Source organism: Clarias gariepinus, chromosome 16 (assembly GCF_024256425.1).
Source record: "Clarias gariepinus isolate MV-2021 ecotype Netherlands chromosome 16, CGAR_prim_01v2, whole genome shotgun sequence".
In the NCBI taxonomy this organism is placed as follows: domain Eukaryota; kingdom Metazoa; phylum Chordata; class Actinopteri; order Siluriformes; family Clariidae; genus Clarias; species Clarias gariepinus.
This window is the reverse complement of record NC_071115.1, coordinates 21,767,291-21,790,885: the sequence shown is the minus strand read 5'-3', so window position 1 is coordinate 21,790,885 and position 23,595 is coordinate 21,767,291. Positions and strand designations below refer to the sequence as shown.

Sequence of the window (23,595 nt, the reverse complement as noted above, 5' to 3'; positions counted from 1 at the left end):
AAGTGCCGGTCTTGATAACGCGGCCTTCTTTCTTGATTGTGATTCTCTTCACATCTATCACATCTTGAGACTTCAATTCTGCAGTTATTTTATTCTCTGCCATATTTTCCAATTCCCTGGAGTTTGCGTGTAACCTTAACACGGTAACAGTAATAAATGTTACATATAGTGATAATTTTTCAATCATATGTGACTTAGGTAAATGAACATGTGTATACAGACCTTGTATTTACGTTATTTCCCTTAAATGCACGAGGAGGATGAACCGTCATCAGTGCTCAAAAGAGAAGACATGAAGCTGAATCCACCGGTGAACTTTGAGGGAGGGGCCAAGCAAACTTCAACTCAGCAGCTGGGTTACACCAAAACTACCCAACTCTCTGTAAATAACCCAGAAAAATGAACCAACAAAGGCAACCCAGCGTTTGGGTAGAAGAAACAACCCAGCATTTTTTAGTTTTTACTTCGATCGAAGGATGTAAGCTGTTTGACAGTACCACGTATTATGAAAACTACTGTACAGCAGGGGGCAGAGCTTTTTCTTACAACACCCCAATGTTTGAGACTCAGACAAAGTCTCAGTGTTTAAGTCTAAGCTAAAAACCCATTTATTTAGCCAAGCATTTTTGTAAATAGATTTGCCTAGGTAAAGGAGCAGATCTGGGGGACTCATGGACGTAGAGTATTATGGTGAACTGGTATGTTTAGATGCTGTCTTCCCAACTCTCATTGATCACTCAGGTTTGTTGACGGGGAAGAGATGAGATGAGAGCCCTCATGTCTGTGTTACCTTCTGGCCCTCCCTTTTAATTATGCTGTCATAGTTAGTCCTGTCTAAATCCCTGCTTGCACTCTGCACTAAATATACATTCACCTTTTACACTGTGTGACTGTGATCTCGTTGCATGGATGCCCTGTGTGGTCTGCTTGGGATGTGTGTGGTGACTGGGAGCGGTTCAACGTTTCCACAAAGACTGGCCTGGCCTCAACTGATGCTGACAGCTGTTCTCAGAGGACGTGTGACTGCAGTCACTTGATAGGTTAGAACTGGAATTTCCTACAGTCTAACTGAGCCTCCAATAACAAACTGGACTCCATATGGACTTAAAAACAGTGTTAATTCTCATACCATGTCCATTGCTAAAATCATCTCTGTTCAGACCGATTTCCTCTGCATTATTTACAAATGCATATATACTTAAACACATCTCCTGGTATACTGAACTTTCAGTCTCCTAACACACAGTATGACTGCAGATCAATCCCTGCTATTTGTTTTCACCCAAATGAGAATGGGTTCCCTGTTGAGTCTGGTTCCTCTCAAGGTTTCTTCCTGTTGCCATTTTAGGGAGTTTTTCCTTGCCGTTAAATTGTTAAAAGTGCTATATAAATAAAATTTTATAAAACTTAATTAAATTAAAGGTAAGGTTTAGTGTTAAGGGATTCACTATGAACCCGCAGATGTTTTTTTTGTATCATAAGAGTTTTAAATTAATTTTTAAAATGAGCACATGAGAAAGTATTTATTTAGGTAATTACTCAGGTGTTTACTCGAGTCCTATCACATCTGTGTGATCAAAACTGGTTTCAATTTTATTCACTTATATTGTAATTATTATTATTATTTTTTTTAGTTCAGCACAAAGCAAGTCTCTGGCAAACACATATTTCTTCACTTACAGTATGCTAGACCGGCAATATACTGGCATCAACAAAGTTACATCACTAGTTATATCATTTTTTTTTATTATTATTATTATTATTATTATTATTATTATTTTTTTTTTTTTTTGTTTGTTTGTTTGTTTTTCATATTATGACAGACAAGACCGGGGGACCAAAAAAAGGGAAAAGAGAGTAAAAAAAAAAAAAAATCAACCTAAAAAATAATAATAAATAAATAATAATAATTAAAAAAAATAATAATAATAAATAAATAAACAAACAAACATTTAGGGGAAAAAGAAAGGAGAGAAAAAAAAGGGGGGGGGGTGGGAGGGGGAGAGAAAATATAGTCAGAATTTGCTTCCGTACCTGCTGAAGAAAAAGAGAAAAAACAACAGAAGACACAACAGCAGAGAAAAAGTTGAACAAAGTTGCATATTAAGTCCTGTGCAGTAATTCAAGGATCCAACCAGGTTTGATTGAAATTTTGACACAAACAATTAACAAGAACAAAGAAAATTTATATCCCTAAATAAAATATTTAAATTAAAAACATTAACAATGTAAGTAAATTATATTAAGTTTGCTGACTGAAGAACAGTGTTGATTCTCATACCTTGTTTATTGCTAAAATCGAAGAAAAAGGGACCGACATCTCTGTTCAGACCAAATTCCTCTGCATTATTTACAAATGATTACTTGACACCTTGTTATCCTACCCAGACGATGACTTTCTAAGGCTCAAAATATACAGTGAATTCTGATCCATACTTTTTGACGCCTGAAAAATAAAATAAAAAATAAAAACTGGTTTGTTGCGTGCTATGTAAGAAACATTTGTTGTTAAACTTTAGCTAGGTTTTGCCCTATGCTAATGCATGGGCCACATCTGGAAAATAAAAACTCCCATAATAGGATAGAATATGATTTATCTATATAACAATATGTTTTAGATTTAATTTTTTTTTTTTTAAATCAGCTAATGAAAACTTAATGATAATGTGGATGACAGATACCTGAACAAATTATTTTTAAATCACTATCTTTCTATCAAATAATCTCCAGGCCTTCATTTACAAACGACAGGACTGCACCCAATGATTGGTGGTTTAAAAATTGAAAAAGAATTTAGATAACGTATGGTTAATAAAAAACAGTGGAAAAAATACAAACAATGCGATCGGGCACTTAAATCCCAGGAGTTCCAAAAAGTAAGAAAAAGCAACGTATCATTAGGATTCATATAGCAGGTAGACAGATTGTAAATACAATTTTGAATTAAGACAGTTGAAATTACTTTTATATGTTTAAGCCTTATTTAGCTCTGATCTTGTGTAGCAATTTTATTGATTGCAGGCATGTTAGCTTATTATCATTAGCTTATCTGTTCACCAATATGTTAGCCACTCTTAAATTGGTAACATTAGTTTATTGTTATATTGCATTCTCATTTACAGTACCTTACTAAATACACAATTTGATTAAAGTAAAAGGGAAACGGAATCTGTAATTACTACAACATTCATAGTGTCAGAAATACTACTGCAGACTGTACCTAAGCTAGCAACTCCTGTAAGCATTGTACATCCAGTGATTATCTACGATTCACAGCTATTTTTAAAAAGGAGAGGGGTCTGTTATCTGAAATCTGTAAAAACCCCTGATGCTCCAACAGTACTTTGGCCTTATCTTGTTCTTGTGATGCTTTTTGAAACCTTTAGAGTTATAAACAAAGTAAAACTAAGTAATAAACATAGTGAAACCATATTGTTTGCAGCTTACCAAATGCATTATACCTGTTTATTAGACAAAGTTATTTTACAAAAATTGACATTTGAATTTGAAATTTTAAAATGAAAAATCTGGTCTTACAGGATGTTACTTAATTATTATTGTAGTAATAACTGAAAAGTAAATTACATGTTATTGTTTATAAATATTAATATGCATAATTAAAAACAAACCGAAACTAACAATTATTAAAATAATAAGAACAGTTGCATTGCACTAGTAACTTAAGTGTAGTAATTTAGTAAACTAGGTCAGTTCTTACATTACCTTGTGTCTACTGACTACATGTTAGCGATATCGTGCAATCACATCTACAACTTTTCTTTGTACTGTCTATTGATCTATAGAATAATGTGGTTTTTATATATAATTGGAGGGCAAGATAGGTCTGTTAGAGTGGGACAGTATCACGCAAGTGTCTATCTTAATTAAGACTGTTTTGAAGGAGCATCGCTAATGACACTTGTGTGAGTGCATACTAACAATCACTGCTATAAAGTAAAACAAACAAACAAACATAATGCACACACATAATGACAGAGAGAGAAAATATGGATTTAGAACCTCTAATGAGACTTTCTTTTGCTTTACACGCGCGCATACGTGTGTTATAAGAAACTGTACACTCGCACTGTACACACGCGCTTTCAAACACAAAATAAAATGTGTTTTACACACACACACGGTCACAGTGGTATAGTAAACAGTACACGCGTGCATGGATGTTAATTATACCAGTAAGAGACCCAGCAGGGAAGACAATTACCCATAATTCTGCAGCGCAAGAGAAAAAAAAAAACATTGGCTCAGTTGTGATCACGTGATGCTCGGCGTCAAAATAAGAAGCGCATGCGTGATACACAATACACTGTACTCGTAAACCAAGACTTGCTTGTTTTTTAAGTCAAAATTCATTTTAAATCTTTGCTCGTCTTGCAGAACACTTGCAAACCGTGTTACTCACAATCCAAGGTTTCACTGTATTTAAGAAACCACTTGTTCATGTCTCAAGGCAACTCTGTTTCCCCATGGTCTAAGTGGAAAAAGGTGCTCTGTGTATAAAGTGAGAAGAATAGTTGAGTTCAGTGGAAGTTCTAGCACATACAGTACAGTGAGGGCAATAAGTATTTAATCACTCTGTGATTTCGCAAGTTCTCTTACTTAGAAATCATGGAAGGGTCTACAATTTTCAACAGGTGCATTTTCACTGTGAGAGACAGAATCTAAAAAGAAAAATCCGGAAATCACATTGTATGATTTTTTAACAATTTATTTGTAAATTACTGTGCCAAATAAATATTTGATCACTTGCTTATCTGCCAGATTTCTGACCCTCAAAGACCTGGTGATCAAACACTTATTGACCTCACTGTATATATCACCCTGGGTGAAAATCCCCTTTGCTCCCTTAAAAAAAGAAAAATAAATTGTTACTGTAAATAGTAAAAAAAAAAAAGTTTGGTTAGGTTGTAATTGTTCTACCGAAGGCTTACATTATGTGTAAAAACATATAAATTTATATCCAATGTTAAGTTAGCTAGCAACTAGCAATATAACCAGCAACCAAGTTAGAAATACTTAACAAAACTATGTGGTATACTGTAGTGTAAGCACCACAGTAAAGTGAATGCATGAAAAGTCAAAAGTCAAATCTTTGCTAGTTTTTAAAATTTGTTTGATATTGTAACATAAAAGAATAAGTAAAAGACTGCTAAGCATCTAGTGTCATCCAGGTATTTTAATGACCTTTAACAAAAATAGAACTTGTATTCTTTATGCAGATCCCTGTTTTAACTTTGACTAGCTTTGGAGGAATAAAGTTTTTTTTAAAAATAATATTTGTGTTTTAATTGTCAGGGTATTGTAGGGCCAACTTATTTTCACCTGAAACAACTACTACATCAATTTTCTACTATGACAGACAGTAGTAGATAAAAAGTTGGACTAAAACAACCCATAATTAATTGAGCCCACAGCCAATACTAGTTAAGCTGATGTAAAAATTTTACTTACAAGGTGAGGCAACTTAAGATTTTGAACTAGAGTCAACTAAACAAGCAATGTCAACTAAACAAGCAATGTAAATTTTTTTCTTTGGCCAGAAAATTACTCTAAAAGTTGCGAAAACTTAAAAAAAAAAAAAAAAAGCAGTGCAAATTGGTTACTAAACTTGTTTATGCTGAAGTGTACCTTAAAGACCACAGAAACTATCAATTGTCCATTGTGACAAAACTATTGAAAATGGAGTTTTAAAATAAATAAATAAATCACACAACATTCAGACATGATTTGATATATAACCAAAAAATTTAAATAAAATATTTTGACATTTGTACTATTTAAAACCCTTTTTAAAATATTTTGCACATGTTTTCTATCAGTTTGCAATAGTTCTTGCTTAATAAAAAAAAAAACTGCAAAACGGAGTAATCTCAATTTGCTGAAAAATATGTTTATTGTTAAGCTGTTACGTACTGTATATGCAAAAGATTAAACATATATTTCTTTGCATTATTGTTTTATGACTCAAACATTATAAAATGTATATGACATATACTTAATTAGCAAGTTTATTTTCAAATTTACATGCAGAAAAAAAGGCACCAAAACAAATCCGAGTTTTACATTTAAAAGCAAATTACTATAATAACTTAATTAAACTTAGTTGTCTGTTAATTAATCTTAATATGTAAATAAAATCCAATGTTTACATTTAAATTAAATGTACTGGGTTACATTTATTATTATTTTGCAATTGTTTTGTAAACTATGTAATGTAGTAATGTTAACTGAATAATATATTTATTGATGGGCATATATACTTACAGAAATTTATACTTATTTAAGCTGTTTTTAATGTCTGTTGTGTGTTTTAGGCCTTTACACGTAAAAATCGAACGTTTTTTTGGCGTTCGTAGCGTCCGGTGAGCGTGGATCAAGCACCGAGGGTTTTCTACACATAGAAGTGTGCACACGGGCTTTGGTGACATGCGTTTGTCTGGCTGCGCGTTTATACAGCGTCATAAAAACGTTGCATGCAGCTTTTTCTTGCTGTTTGAACACAAGGAAAACGCTTTTAGTGCGGAAAAAAGCTGAACAAAATGTGGGAGGAAGTTGATCCAGCCAATCAAAAGTGAAAACTGACATCCGACAGTAATTGAAAAACTTAAACGTAATTTTAAAACAATAAGATTAATGTCTAATATAGCGAAATGGTCCATATTAAAAGGAGGCACCTCAACTAAAAGGACAAGCGCTTTCATATCCAGTTCCCGACACTGCCTCCACAGGTTAACAACTACAATTTGGGCTGCAGGATGCAGACAGAGCCAAATTAACACCAGTGTAGAAGTCAATCGAGCGCCACTACAAAACGCAACATAAACGTCAAGGACATTCAGAGCGCGTTTGTTTATCCAAACATTCAATGCCCATGTGAACAAGGCCTAAATGCCTATGATTTAAAAAATGATTTGAAAGTTGAGTCTTTCTATAATTTTCTTTGTTCATGTGTTTCTTTGCTAGATGTGTGGGATACACATCAGCAATATGGTTTAGTCTTTATGAAGACCGATATAAGTACATTTACTTAATGACCTGAAAATGAAATGAAAATGATAATTGTAATGAGTTAGGACATATAAAAATACATAAAATATACATTTTTATTTTACTTGAGTGAAAATTGCCAGTTTTTTTTCTAAGCAAATTAATGTTTAAAGGGTATTGTTTTTTTATATGTTATGTTTATATATGTTATCCCTTTTCATAGTTTATTTGCAATCATGATCAAATCAAGAAATTGCTAATTGTAAGTAAATTTACGAATTTCAGTTAATTTTTAATATAACTAAAAACATTTTGGTGTTTTAGTAAATTATTAGTCTTAAGAGGTTCGGCTAATTGCACACAGCTTGTGAGGAGAGGGGTTCAACGTGAAGCCCACTGCTGGAGTGAGGTCCAGCTGTTCCTCAGATACCCCTGGTGGAGGAGTGAAATGAAAGTGCTGCAGTAAGGAGGTGAAAAAGATGAAGAGCTCCATCTTTGCCAGACTCTCTCCAAGACACAATCTGCGCCCTGCAAAAATAGAAAGTTGTTTTGAAACTAATCGAAAAAACGTAAAGCACTGCTTTCACTAGACAAAGGCATTTAATCTACCTGCAGAAAAAGGCATGAAGGCATCTTTCTTAACAAATCGGCCTTGCTTATCTAAGAAACGTGCAGGGTTAAAGGTATGTGGGCTCTCCCACTGACTCTCATCACACAACACAGATGTCAGGAGAGGAAACACGCATGTGCCCTGCAAAGAACAAAAGCTTTACATGCCAATCTCTATAGTCAAGTTCTTATATTTCTGATAGAGAAAAATCTTTTTTTTTCCCTGTAATTACAGTTTGCTTACAGCTAACAGTTAATTAATGATTAGCAACATAAACTGACCTTTTTGATGAAGAATCCTTGAAATGTAACATCACAACTAGTGGTGTGGGGGAGACTCATAGGTACTATGTTAGCAAGTCTCTGAGACTCATGGATCACGGCATTTGTGTAAGGCAAATTCTTTCTGTCCTCCAGCGCCGGCTGACGAGCTCCAATCACACTGTCAATCTCTTTATGGACACGTTCTACAACCAGGAAACACTTTTGACTTCATTTTACAGGAAAACAGAGGCGCATTATATACACAAAGACAAAAATCATCCTGTGGACCATGTTTGTACAAGTTTAAACATTTGCTATTTTTAAATCTTACCCTGAACCTGGGGATACTTGGCCATTAGCAGAAGGCACCAGCGCAGTGTTGTGCTAGTTGTGTCAGTACCAGCAGCAAACAAGTTGGAAACTGTCATAATAAGATTCTGTTCATGAAACAAACTGTCTTTTTCTCCAGCTTTCTGTCCAACAAAAACAACATGTATAACCATTAGCCCGTGTGAAACTCACTCACTCATCGTCTATACATCTTATCCTGTACACAGGGTCACTGGGGCCCAGAGCCTATCGCAGGAGACTTGGGGCACAAGGCAGGAAACACCCTGGACAGGATGCCAATCCATCACACACACACACACACACACTACAGGCGATTTGGAAACCAAGTAGCCTAATCTGCATGTCTTTGCAATGAAACCGGAGTACCAGAGGAAACCAACCAAGTACAGGGAGAACATGCCAACTTTATACACATAGACCCGACGTGACGCAACCTTATGGAAGTAAAATATGAAAATAGATATTTCCAAATATTTAATATAGGCTATAGGAAATTGCACGCAACATGCATGAATTTTTTTCATTTAATTTTGTTTTTAATGACCCGCCCCGAAAATAAAGTGACAATTTCTTTACCCGACCCGCGGGTTACCAGACGACCCGCGCATCACTAGCGTGAAACTCATAAAATAAATATTTACAGACTACAGACTGCTCTCATCAAACAATGTTCTATGCAGCACATCATATTATTTTTGTAATGTTTTGTTCATGTTTCTTGGCACTTCTTCCATGCAAGTCTAAATATTTCATACTTACAATATTTGAATGCTCTTTTTTTAGTTACTGTTAATTTATTTTATAAGAGATCATTTTATTTCATTTAATGTATTTATTTCTGTTAATGATAAAATAAAAATTTTGTGGAATTTTTACCCATGCACATTACAATTTTATATTATCTGACATTTCATTTGCTGTGCAAATGAAACATGTTATTGTGATTACTAGAACTTTAAGTCAGACACTGAGGATTTCTTTGTTAATGTAAAAAATATGTTTTTGGACTGAAACACACCAACAAGTGCAGTAGTTTAAACAACTGAGAATTCCATATTATTATACTGTACCTACTGTAGACCACGTGAGTGCCAAAGTTTTTTTTTTCTTTTTTCTTTTTTTTTTCACAATTGACATTGATTGGTTAATAACATTACAAAGGCAATATCATTTCATAGCTGCCATCTCTGGTAAAACTTGAGATTAAATGGGTTGAGATCACTACTTTTAATATCCTACTTTGAGAAAATCAAATATAAATGTATCTAAATGGCAGTTATAGAAACCCCATTTACTGCATAAACATCCCAGAGTCTGTGGAAAGATTTATGCAACACATCTAAATAAAGATTGCATTCTAAAATAAAAATGTTCTTTACATATTAAAAATTTCTGTATACATCACATGAATGATTTACCTCTGCATTTTTTTTCCGGATAAGAAAAGAGTCAACAAAGCATCGGGTATCCTCAACATTAAGGGTCTCCTCCAAATTGTCCAAAATCTTTTTTATTTGCTTTATATTTGTCTCATAGTTTTCCATTATAAGTCTCCTATTCTTTAGCCAGCAGCCAATCCATGGAAACATATTATAGATCTACAAGTACATACAAATACAGTCCAGAATTACTATACTCCAAGCAAAAGGAAGAAGGAGAGAGAGAGAAAAATAAAATCCACAAAAAGGTACTTCAACATATTCTTCATAATAAGTAATGCATTCTATATCAAATTGTTTGTAAAAGTCTCCATTTATTTACAGAAATCTTACCATTTCACCAACGTACTAAGCAATGTTCATAGATGCAAATAGAAGTTTAATAAAGGGGAAACCAGCAATGAACACAAACATTGGGAGACAATCAACTGTTGACATTTATAATGAGCATGGTACCTGAATAGAAGGTGAGCCAGTGAGTTTAATGTTCTCATTGACCCGGTTAACCATTTCTTTGAACTTAGGGTCACTGTATTGGAACCTGCTACCATACACAATGGCTGAGATGACATTTGAGGTGGCATAATTTAAAGGCTGTGAGGTATCAAATGGTTTCCCTGTTAAGTAACAAGCAACAGTTAATAGTTTTAACATAGTTTTAGTTTTAAAAACATTGTCCCCTCTTGTATCAAAGTTGAATAAACAAAAACATGTATTTATGTGTACACAAAGCATACCATAGAAACAATTTTAGTTACAGCAAATCTGTAGTGTACATTATATTGTACAACATCAAAGCATTCAGCAAGCTTCTGTTAGCCAATATATATGGAAAGAAGTACATACAGTAGAGTTATGTGTTTTAAGATGCATAAAAGTGCACACAAAATAAAAACTTTAAACTTAAACTTGTATCAAAGAAAAAGATGGCTTACTTTTTAAGACCAAAATCATTTAGAAATTTAAAATAATTTGATCCAACAATAAGTAAACTGTACTTAAAGTAACTGCAATGTAATATACAGTACAGATTGCTGAAAGTTAATGAATTTTTTTTTTACTTTTATGCAGAAATATGATAATGCAGAAGTTCTAAAAACAAAGTTCTAATTAAAATATTTTTTTTCTTAAAGAAATGAAACAGTAGCTACATTTTGACTGTAAATTAAAGTCATTTACTATAAGATTTTACCTTGATATTCTTCAAACACTTTTCTTAAATAGTGCGTTTCTTCTATGATTTTGTCCTCACTCCCTCTTTTGCCCATCCCAAAGTCTCGGAGTGTGGTGAGGGAAAATCGTCTCATTTCTTTCCAGTTTTCACCATTGCTAAACAGAATTCCTAAAGTTGAAATAAATGTTTAAAAAGAAAATATGACGTTACAAAGTTTATTGACTTGTGAGTTTCTGGACACAAATGTGTAAAAACATGTATTTTATTAAAAATTATGTCAACGTTCAACTCATACACTATAAGGTACTCCATAAATTTTACTGTTTAAAATCGGATTAAATTCGGAAATTTTATCTGTGCATTGCACCTAAATTAAACCATTCTGGGATAATGTCACTGAATGACTATATGTTGTTATGGGTGTCATATCCAGTGTCCTTTCCTCTGAATAATAGTTGTCATATCTACAATCAATTTAAACAACACAAATTACTCAGTGTGGCGCTAACTATTGCCAAGAAAACTATCCTCATGAACTGGAAATCAAGAAACAAATTACACATTGCATCTTGGAAAACCTTACTAATAGATTACATCTCCATGGAAAAAATGTCCACTTCCACACATAGTACATTTAGGTTCACAACCCTCTCGGTCTCCATCATCAACTTCTTTGACAGAAAAAACAATCACAAATAAATCCATATACCTATTTATGAAGAGGGGTAGAGATGGGAAGAGATAACAGTAATCCATATTAAAGCCATTTTTTTATTTTATGAATTTGCTGCCTGCTTTGGGTCCCTAGTGGGTATAGGCTGGCTGGACACCATAAAGTGCTGGGTGGTTTAGTTGTTAGTGGGTGCAATGTTGGCTGGGGTGCTTAGACCTTCTTACTGTATCTCTGAGCCCAATCGCCCTGATCTTCTGTCCTTGGCTGGCACTACATTGCACTTCTCGCTTTTTTAATGCAGCACACACCGGTTCAGACATGCATATATTTGTTGTAATGTCAAAATAAATAAATAAATAAAATAAGGCAAGTGAGTCTTGTTTATGGTGGTCTGGGGTGTACAATAGGGCATCCTACAGTAAGTGGTGGAAGGATAAGGGTTGCTTTTGAAGGCTTGGTGACCTATATATATAGGTGACCTATATTATATATATATATATATATATATATATATATATATATATATAAACTGTATACTGCACCATAATTGGACCTCATAAAGGATTGAGACGGAGAGCACAGGACACAAAGCCTTCAAAACCAACTCTTATTCTTTCACCACTTACAGTAGGATGCCCTATTGTACACTCCAGGCCACCATAAACAAAACTCACTTGCCTTATATATATATATATATATATATATATATATATATATATATATATATATATATAGATAGATAGATAGATTGATAGATAGAAAATTAATAATAATAATAACACCATAATAGCAACAATACAGAGGATACAGGTAAAAAATAAATTAAAAAAAAGAACAGAAGACGAGAAAAAAAAAAAAAAAAAAAAATATATATATATATATATATATATATATAGGCCTATTCTTTCTTTTGTCTTCTGTCATTATTCTTTTTTTTTTTGGGATACATTTTTATTAGTTTTATGTAGAAAGGATCATATACAATAGTGTACAATCTTAGTCCGATCCTCCCAATCCCTTTGAACGTTGTCATTATTCTTAATTAATTAATTCATTATTATTATTATTATTAGTAGTAGTAGTAGTAGTAGTAGTAGTAGTATTACGAGTAGTAACATAATTTGTTCTTGTCCTTACTATCAAAAATTACACATTTTAGACATTTAATTATTGTGTTGTTGCTGTGATTATTATTATTATTATTATTATTATTATTATTAACAAGAACAACAAAAAACATCAATAATAATAAGGGTGGGAAAATAATTATGAAATTATTATTATTATCATCATCATCATCATCAATAGTACTAGCAGTAGTATATTTTTTTGTTGTTGTTGATTCTTTATCACATCAGTCAACACATGCCAAGTGGTTTTCCTTCACTTACATATTTCAACGCATACAATCAGATACACAGACACACACATGCACAGGAGTTAGAAGAATGGTTTAATCATTGCCTCTTTTCCTGTTAAAGACACAAAATAAAATGATCTATCTTTTTTTTTAAACCCCAATGGTAAACCACCCTTTTAATGTAACCACGGGGGAACCACGGGGATTTAACCAAGTCTGGTTAAATCCAGAGGGTTGTGTCAGAAAGGGCATCCGATGTAAAAACATTTGCCAAATCAATGATGCGAATCACAAAGATGACATTGTGCTTTGTAGCAAGAGCAGGGAACAAGTGGAAGAAAATTTGGAAAGGTGGAGGTATGCTCTGGAAAGCAGAGGAATGAAGGTTAGCCGCTGTAAGACGGAATACATGTGTGTAAATGAGAGAATCCAAAGAGGATCAGGCAGGTTGGAATGGGTGGAGAAAAGTTTCAGGTGTGTTGTGCGATAAAAGAGTATCAGTGAGAATGAAAGGAAAGGTGTACAGGACAGTGGTGAGACCAGCGATGCTTTATGGCTTAGAGACAGTGGACAGCTGAAGATGTTGAGGTTCTCCTTGGGAGTGACAAGGATGGATAGGATCAAGAATGAGTTCATTAGAGGGACAACCCATGTTAGATGTTTTGGAGATAAAGTCAGAGAGGCCAGATTGGACAATTACACTCACACCTTCCTTCATACAGTATCTACACTACATGTTGTACGTTTACATCCTGGACCATTGCACAAAGACACTTTAATAACTTTGCACACCTACCTTCACAACTATACTACATGTTTACGTTTACATCCTGGACCAGTGCACAAAGACACTTTAATAACCTTTGCACAAAGACACTTTGTTCTATGCATATTTGCACACCCAGTACAGTATATTTTAATTTGTACAGTATATTTCTATTTTTATGTACATCATATTTCTATTTTTATTTTTAGTTCTATTTTTCCTAGCACATTTTTATTTTTATTTTTAGTTCTATTTTACCTAGTTTAATTTAATTTTTCTATTTAATTTTCTATCGTATTTCTTTTATTCATATTTATTACTTATTTGTAAACTTTAATTCTCTTTTAGGGTCAATGGCAGTCGTATAAGCATTTCACTACATTTCGTACTGTGTATGACTGTGTATGTGACAAATAAAATTTGAATTTGAAATTTGAATTTGAATTTGAGATTGAGGTGGTTTGGACATGTTCAGAGGAGAGATGGTGAATATATCGGTAGAAGGATGCTGAGGTTTGCAGAGGACATGTTTACACAGACAAAGACACACACACAGACAAAGACACACAGACACACAGGCACACACAGGCACACACAGACACACAGGCACACACAGACAGATGCACACAGACAGATAGACATGCGCACACATATACACAGACAGACACATACACAGACAGACAGACACAGATAGAGACACAAACAGACAGACACACACGTGGGTTAATTAAAAAGTGAATGTCACTTATCCTAGACCAGCAATATTTTAGCATCGAAAAATGACATCACTAGTTACAACACAGTAAGGGAAAATCCGATTTTTTTTTTTTTCCTTTTTTTGGTTTAAGCCATGGCCACTACAAAAATTAAAAAATGACAAACTGGGATTTTTTTTGCATTTTCTTTGAGTTAACACAGACTAGAGATCCTGAATGGATCTGAATGCCTAAGAATGACTAAAAAGTAATTTTTTAATAATAGGTCTCCTTTAAAGTTTGTGACATCACAAATAAAATACAATCAAACGAATTCCTTAAAGGATCCGTAAGTGTATACATTAACTGACACCCAACCAGGTTTGGTTAAAACTCTGACACAAATAAATAAAAAAATAAAAATAAAATAATATTGTTAAAGAAGTCTTTTTAAATTTTGATTTTCTTTTAATTCATTAATATTTAAATTATAAACATTTAAAATATAAATACTTTAAATTGAAATTGTTCACTGAAGAACAGTGTTAATTCTCTTACCATGTCCTTTGTTAAAGTCAAAGAAAATTGGAGTGATGTCTCTGTTTCCAAATTCCTCTGCATAATTTTCAAGTGCTTGCTTAACAGTTTGATATCCTGCCAAGACAACAACTTTCTTAGGCCCAAAATACACAGTGAATACTGATCCATATTTTTTTGACATCTGTAAAAGAAAAAAAAAGGAAAATCTGGTTTATTGTGTGCCATGTTATAAACATTCTTCATCTACTTTGAGTTGAACAGTGCAGTACTGCATGTGCCACTTACACCTCCAGAGCAGTGTTAATTTCATCAATGAAAACAATAACGATATTGTTGAAAAATATTCATTAATGACCCATTTTTTATGGCAAAGACTAAAACTAAATAAAAGTAATCTGAAAACGATAACAAAATGTTTTATATTTTCCATCAGTAAATAAAAATTGAGTGGTAATGCGAATAAGAGACTTTTGTTGCCACTTTCTGTAGCAAAAATCAGTAAAAATTTGTAAAATTAGTAAAAATCAGTGTGGAAAGCACAAGACACAAGAAGAGGCCTTTAAATACGACCAGCACAGAAATGTAAGAAAAAAGCAATGTATCAAGTCGGCAGATTGTGAACACAATGTTGCATTAATACAGTCAATATTACTGGTATACTGTATGTGTAGCATTATTTAAGCTCCATCTTGTGCAGTAATGTTTTTTTATTGCAGGCCCAAATTATCATCAGCTTCTTCGCTCACTAACATGTTAGCCACCCTTGAATTGTTAAAATTAGTTTAATTTTATACTGCACTCTCATTTACCTAGTCACAATTTATTTGAATAAAGTAAAAAATGAATGCAATTATTACAACATTCATGGTGTCAGAAATAATATTGCATATTACAAACTGTAAACTAAATGAACAAAGTAACAGCAAAAATAATGTCAGCTGTGTAAAGACTGAAGTATTAGGATTGTATATCCATAATTTATCTGTAATTTACAACCATTTAAAAAAGAAAAAGGAGAGGGAGTTTGTTATCGATTCCACTAGTTATAGACAAATCACCCGAGAGTCATAGTAAAAACACATTGCAAAACTCATCTTATTTCTGATTCAATATTTTTTATGGCTGGATGGCATAATGACCAGAAGCTAAATGCCACAATGTTAACATCAACTGGAGGCTCAGTGGAGATTTGAATTTTGTGACAAGCAGAGCATGCAAATATATATTTACATGATCATCCAAAATGTGTGTTTTGGGTTTTAACGTCAGCCAGACCTTATGCAAGAAGAAATAGTTAAGACATTTTTCACAATGTCACGCAGGTCACAATTGTTGTCTCATCACCAAAATTGGTTGTAATGATCCTGGGACTAATCTCCACAAATGTTGGTATACAGTGGTGACCAATCATATTAAGTGAACATATGGCATGTATTATAGTCCTCCAAGTGCACAAAAGTGATTTAAATTATTAGTTTAGCCCCGTGGTTCTCAAAGTGTGGAGCGCGCACCACTAGTGGGGAATACAGACATGACAGATGGGGCGCAATAAACGGGAGGGAATTAGTGGAAAATAATAGGAAAGTACCTATTCTAATTCATGCTTTTCTTTTTTGACAATAAAGATCGGACACTCAAAACTAAACAATCACACGCAAAGAAATAGATCGTGCTTTGTCTTTGTCAGATTTGTCTTTAATATTTTCTAAGTAAAGATGTTTCCACACATATCAGACTGTTGCCACTGATTTGATCCCACACCACAGGTGAATTAGAGTTTTATCCTTCTAAGTATGCTCATTATAACAAGGGAAACACATCCCGATGGATGGAATTTTCACTGTCAGATACTGATTCCACTCTGCTTTATATGTAAATAACTTCCCTCATGTATCAGAGTGTTACTACTGCGGCTCTCTGAGTTTCATCATTCTAACCAGGCCTGGACTGACCACAGGGGTGGGCCGACGCACATTTTTGGGCCGGGGCTGTCAGTCATAATTTAATATTTTTAAAAAGGTTTATTAGGCCAATTTATTTATTACCGCAACAAAAGAGTATCTGAGACACGAATCGCAGCCCATTGGTTGACTGTCTTAAAGGACATTGAGCTAGTCCAATGAAATCTCTGGCCACGCCCTGCCTCCCTTCTGGCCAGCCCTCATCTTCCCTTAACAAAATCTGCTATTTAGAGTTCAATCGGAGTTTCAGATGAGTCTGTCTATAAAAATGGATAAACCAGAAAAAGAGAGAAAAGAGCAAGGGGGGTGCAGAGAAGCTGCGGGAGAAAAGACACAAAAGCCTACAAGTGGAAGCAGCAAAATGTGCAAAAATCACAGAAATGTTTGCCACCACCACGTTCAATTGCAGCTGCTGGTGTAGGGCCATCAACAGCAACAGTGCAGAGGCAGTCCAGAGTGCTCAGGCACAAGGGAATGTAGAACAGAGTAACGTCAACATTAGTTACACAGGTGAAGAAGGAGTAGCTATTAAAATTGATGGAGAAGGTGGTGAGAGACATGACTCAGCAGGGACAGATTAAGGAAGGCTTTAGAATAGCTACGAGTCCGGTAGGATCAACAACTTGCCTACCTAGCTGCTACTCGCAAATGAACCATCTGCCAATTAGGTACATTGCCATCCACATCAAATTAACGAGTGGTCTTAAGTCTTTCACAAAATGATCGAAATTGTTGTCAATCTTCACGCAGTACAACAAATAAACCCCCAGAGCTATATAAATGACATGGCTGACCAGTGGCGGACTGGCCATTTGGAGTACCGGGAGTTTTCCCGGTGGGCTGCTGGCCAGTGTGGTCCGGCCCAGTCAGTACTATATATTTTTTTTTAAATGACGGAAACCATATTATTGCATCTCTTTCCTACTTATATGGATGAGTGCGTCGATCGCACGGGTGCTGCCGACAAAGAGCGTGTTGAAGCGGGAATATTAATTAGACACCTTCACTTTTAATTAACGAAGGTAGAGAAATTGATCCTCTCTCGATGCAGCGAATTTCTTTGAGCAAATTAATAATAATTTTAATGATTGTAAAGCAGGAAGAAGAAAAGGTGGAGCTGAAAGTTACATGGAAATAAGAAAAAGCTTTAGAAGTAAATGCTGTGAAATGCTTCAAATGAACAGATTCTGCCTTTGGTGTGAAGAAAAGTTCCAGTTCCGCTCTGATGGCTCTAACATTATGGTCAGGGATACCACATCCCACATCATAATACACTGGCTCATTAAAGTGGAGATTTATTTTTTAAAACTACATACTAGTATAAAAATATAACACAAACAAAAACGTAACTAAAAAAACATCACTGAACATATATTGGGTCTTATTTGTAAAACAAAGAAAAAAAGGAAAGAACAATAAGTTCATTATTCAAAGTTATTCAGATCAGTGTAAAGTTAGTATGATTTTAAAAGTGCTATAACTCCACTGGGCCAGTTTCATCCCAGTGGAACAATCTGATTACATGTGCAGTGCCATGAAAAAGTATTTGCCCCTTTCTGATTTTTTATCTTTGCATATTTTTCACATTTGTATGGGTGGAAAATTTACCTAAACACTTTATGAGGAAAAGAGAAATTGGCCTTTTTGTTTGTGAGATATCATGAACATTTCACAGGTGGTCATCTTGATGCAGTGTAAGATATACCACTCATCAGTGTAAGCTGCAAGTGCGGCAGGGTCAGTGATGATGAACTAGTGCTTGCTGATGATGACCAACACTTCTCTCCTGATCTACCAGAGCCAAGTGAAAAGAATCAAACTGAACAGGTAAGCTGGAATAAAATCAGTAGCAGCATTAACTTGTGCTAGTAATTATTATGGTATTCAATATTAATTCAAAATAATATTTCTCAGTCTTATTTCGAATTAATATTGACTACCATAATAATTAAAATAAGTAACTAGTTTACTAGCTTGAGCTAATGCTGCTACTGATTTTATTTTAGCTAACCTGTTTAGTTTTATTGACATTCTCTTTAAAATATTGTCTTTATAGATATATATGTTGTTTTTCTTGATGTTCTTTCCTTTGCTTCTTTGTTTTACTAATATGACCCAATATACAGTATGTTCAGTGATACTTCAAATAAGGTGTTTAAAAAGCATTGATTTCTGTATTGTGTTATATTTTTATACTTGTAACTGGAGTTAAAAAAATTGATCTCTACATTAATGAGCCAATGTATTATGATGTGGGCTGCTGTGGGCCAAAAAGTCCAGGGCTACTTTTTGGTCCCAGTCCGCCCCTGTGGCTGACTAGTGGATTTCTAGGTAGACACACGTAGGCCTACACACACGCAGAACGATGATAGCCCATGGAATTAACAATGAAAATGTTAAGTGTAGCCTGCATCTTCAGTAAATAGTAAGCTATCTGGAGGATTTGTAGGCTAACACTGTGCAAATGCTCTAATTATTGCAGTCAGACTGAAAAACAAAACATTTAATAGTACACTGAGTTTTGTGCAGAACTTCATCCTTGCTAGGTTGAAGGTCACTCATGTGTGTGTGTGTGTGTGTGTGTGTGTGTGTGTGTGTGTGAGTGAGAATTGCTAATAAAAGACTGTATAATAACAATAATAATAATTAAGAATAATTTTTCATCAAGGTTATTCGCTTCCATGCAGGTTACTGTGGTTTAATGTTTGAAACAAAACAGTGAGCGCATATATCCTTTGATGTGTCATTTGCCTCAGCATATTGTTTAAATAATCATGGTGGGCCGCTATGGCCAAAAATGCCAGGGCCGTTTTTTGGTGGCCAAAAATGCCTGGGCCGTTTTTAGTCCAGCCCTGATTCTAACACTATGTTCATATGTCCATGTTCCAAGTAAGTAGCAGAAGTTCTGTTACTGCTCACTTGCTCATATGTCCATATGCAGCAGAAACACATCCTGATGGCAAGAGTTTGTGCTATCAGATAAGGTTTCCCCTATACTTTTCACATACAGATGTGTCCACAGCTGTCAAAATTGTAATACTGACATGTTTATAGCCTACAGCTGACTCAGCTGAGGTTCTGCTCATAATGCCAAAATAGAGACTCATCAGATACAGTCTCAAGACATTAATAATAATAATAATAATAATAATAATAATAATAATGGAGATTATTAGCATTTTATTCGCGTGATGTCAACTCATTAGGTCACATCTATCTAAATAAACCCAAACTTTACTTTATAAAAGGAATCAGCACTGGTAGTGGTCCATTTTATTTATAAAAAATATTTTTTTAAACTCCATTTGTAAAATACACTCAAAAAAATGAACATGGCTACCTGTTACATGTACTAAAATGTAATATGTGTTTTGTACATAATAATTTCATGTTTCCAAGATGAATATGAATAAATTATGTTGTATTTACATGAAATTCAACAACTTAACATGTATTGGATTTAATCATGTTGAGATAAACCAAAGAGATTTTGTCACTATGAAAACCGGAAATAGCAAAACCGGAAATCTCGCGAGAAGACATCGCGAGAAGAGAACACAGCGTGTTGAGAAGACAAACGTTTGGCGGGCGTGTGGAAAAGGTAAGCAGGAATTAATTCCCATCTTTCTAAATAGAAACCAGGCCCGTAGCCAGGGGGGGTTCGGGTGGTTCGAACGACCCACCCCCCACTGCCAAAGGTCCAGAATTTTTTGTTATTATTATTTAATTTTTTTAAACAGATTAAAATGGTTGGGGATTATTTAAAATAACACTTTATTACAAAACAATTTACAAAAAAAAAAAAAAAACGCGACGTGACAAATCTGCGCAGCAACTGACGTTTTTTTAAATGTGTGCGGCGGCATCCGGCGGTGTATAATATGGGTCGAAAAGAGCAGGAGAGACAGAAGAGAAAGCAGGCAGCAGCGTCATTATCGCAGAATATTGAACATATGTTCAAAAAGACTGCAAAACAGAGTAAGTCTGTTACTACCTCAAGATCAAATTGCTAACGCTAATTAAGTGGTAGCTAATCGTCAACCCCACATCACACACAGAATAGTTCTCTTGTGCCTTTTCTTGAGCAGTCTGAATGGCTATGACAAGTCTGTAACATCTTAAATAAACATTAACAGACAGTAGCCTATCTGATGGATCTGTGAATTTATTATGTTAAAAATGTTAATCCATCAAAAAAAGAAAAAAGGACGACGAGTTCAATGCGTAAAAAAACCTGCTTGACCATGCTAGGATTTATTAACATTTAATTTTGAATTAATAAATTATTATATTAAATTAGTAAATGTATTAAATTATTCTATTAACCATAGGTGATGCTGTCTGGTGTCTATATGCGGTGTAGACAGCATTCGAATTAAGTTTATCATGAATAATTGTTACATAAAACATAAAATAAAATAAGCCCACAAAAAAATAATTTTTATCCATCCCACAATCTTGTAAGTACATTAACTGATCGTCTTTTCCCCGTAATATTTGTATATTATTATTATTAGATAATTATTGGTAATATTTTTATATTTGTTTATATTCCTCATTTCGATCTCTTTACTTTACGTTCTGAATGTAAATGATAGCCTACTGTAAATGCTCGACATGCCAATAAAGATTGAATTATGCTATATGACTGGGATTTTAAAGGTTGAATTTAACATATTTTATTATATTTCGCCTAATGAATAGACTATATAAATAACAATTCGTTGAATATTAAATATATTTTATATAAGTTCAATAAAGTGAAGAGGCAAAGACAAAGAAATGAGAGAGCATGTTGATGAGAGAAGTTGAATTTGTAGTTTAATAATATTCCAGTAAAAATTCCTTAAATGTATTCTGTTGTTAGTGTGGTTTTTCAACTTTTAAACTCTGTGTGTGGGTGTGTTTTTGAAGTGAAAAAAGTCACACGTGATCTTGATAAGCAATTTGACAACATTGTAGTAAATATTTTTGGTGCATCAAAAGCATGCACATTATGATACCAGCAGACAAGCTAATCCAGCACATGTCACTAAAATGCAGTATTTAATCCTCAAAATGAAATACAAAATGAGTAAATACTCAAATACAAAATACTGAGAAAAAAGGTCCACTTTTTAAAAAAAAGAACCCCCCCTTGCACTAGGCTGGCTACGGGCCTGGAAACGAAATACTGAACATAAATGTCATCTTCTGTTTAGCGATGTTTAGTCACGTTATTTTGGTTTAAGCTATTTCTTGTATTTTAATCACACTTAAAACACCGAGGGTTATATGCGCGTGCTTAATCTGCGGTTCGGCTCTGGTTTCGGTCTGTTCTTATGAGTTGTGAAGCGAGAGGAAGAAAGTATAAATATTGTTCATTTGATAAATTAAGTATCATGAATAAATTCATGATAATTTGATATTATAATTTTGATAAATCATTTGATAAATTAAGTATCTATCTCTGTATTTTTTCACAGGAGTTTGTGACTGAAAGTGTCCTGTCTGCATCTGACTTCATGAGTGTCCTAAACAACCGTCTCTAACGGTCATATTTAAAAGTCATAACGTACAGTTATAAAGTACAAAACGTTTCTGTTGGTGTTAAATTGTTTTTCTATGATTAATACTTATTTGTGGTGTTTTATGTTTTGTACATCTTTTCAAATTGAGACTTCATTTGTAAGTTGCTGCTGGTGTAAAATAAAAATCTCCGTTTTATCCCGTTTGTCTTACGCTTCCTTCCTTCACAGAATTCTGTTGCCCAGGGCTTAAAATTTAAATTTACTTGATTTGGATCAACTTAATTTACAACTGAAAAATGTGTTGTACCAACGCTATTCATTTATGTTAACAGTATTAAATTATGTTGGACGCAGCTGTAGTAAATAAGTTAAATGAACCTAATAAAATTAATTTGACTGAACCTAAGAACATTAAGTTGGGCCAACAAAATTGCTTAATGTTGAAAGAAAGCCATTAAATCAGGTGGAAATTCTTTCCATAATTTAATTACGTTCATTCAACAAGTTATTTTTTTGAGTGTAGCATAAATAAATTATGGGAATTGTATACCAGTAATTAAAAAATACAAAGCATAGTATGATTAGTCTTCTTTTCACAGAGCGTGAAATTCGCCGTCTTTTCCATTTCAGGGATCTAAAAACGCCCTCGCAGATGAGCCTTCTCCTAAACGCGCGTTTCCTGCGCCATTTTCGCGGGGGTGGAGCTAAAAACGGATCCTGATGGGGTAACCAACTTCGACACAACAATTACTTGTAAATGCCTTTGAAAATGGCTCTCACCTTAAACTAGATCTTAGAGCCAGAAACCTAGAGCACAAACTAATTTTGACAATTAAACAATAATTATTCAGTGCAAGTGTACATGGCAATTACAAAAATAAAAGCACTTACTTCACATAGAGTCAGGTAGGGTCTCTTTAGGTTCAATTGCAGCATGTTTCCCAAGATAGGCAGTGGTTTAGGACCTGGAGGTTCCTTGTTTTCTCCCTGAGATTTGACATTAGAAGAAAGGTGATAAATAATCAGCAATAACATTATCAACAGCCCAAGCAACATGCCTGTGCTTGTAGATTGCAGGAAAATCTCCTCCACCAGAACCATTGCTAAAGAGGTAATCTGAGAGCAATGTATTTTGCTTAAAGTTTAAAAAGCAGTAAACTGAAAAATGGGAGAGCTTAAGCAGTCTTGCCAACTCGTCAGTAAGGAAAGTAGCTGTTGGCTGTCGTAGAAGTCGCTAGATGACGTCAT

The 23,595-nt window shown here is 34.1% G+C and overlaps 1 protein-coding gene across 1 annotated transcript in view; it reads right to left on the bottom strand.

Annotated features, from left to right (window-relative positions):
- Positions 1-6,155: 6,155 nt before the first annotated feature.
- LOC128544343 (cytochrome P450 2K1-like) overlaps positions 6,156-23,595 on the bottom strand; it is a 29,783-nt gene continuing 12,343 nt past the window's right edge. The window contains exons 7-15 of the mRNA XM_053514359.1: positions 23,239-23,410; positions 14,895-15,057; positions 10,861-11,010; positions 10,125-10,285; positions 9,648-9,827; positions 8,210-8,351; positions 7,897-8,081; positions 7,615-7,756; positions 6,156-7,533 (exon numbers count right to left, since the gene is read on the bottom strand). Coding sequence (XP_053370334.1) covers positions 7,343-7,533; positions 7,615-7,756; positions 7,897-8,081; positions 8,210-8,351; positions 9,648-9,827; positions 10,125-10,285; positions 10,861-11,010; positions 14,895-15,057; positions 23,239-23,410 — 1,486 coding nt within the window. The 3' untranslated portion in view covers positions 6,156-7,342. The remainder of the gene's footprint in view (positions 7,534-7,614; positions 7,757-7,896; positions 8,082-8,209; positions 8,352-9,647; positions 9,828-10,124; positions 10,286-10,860; positions 11,011-14,894; positions 15,058-23,238; positions 23,411-23,595) is intronic.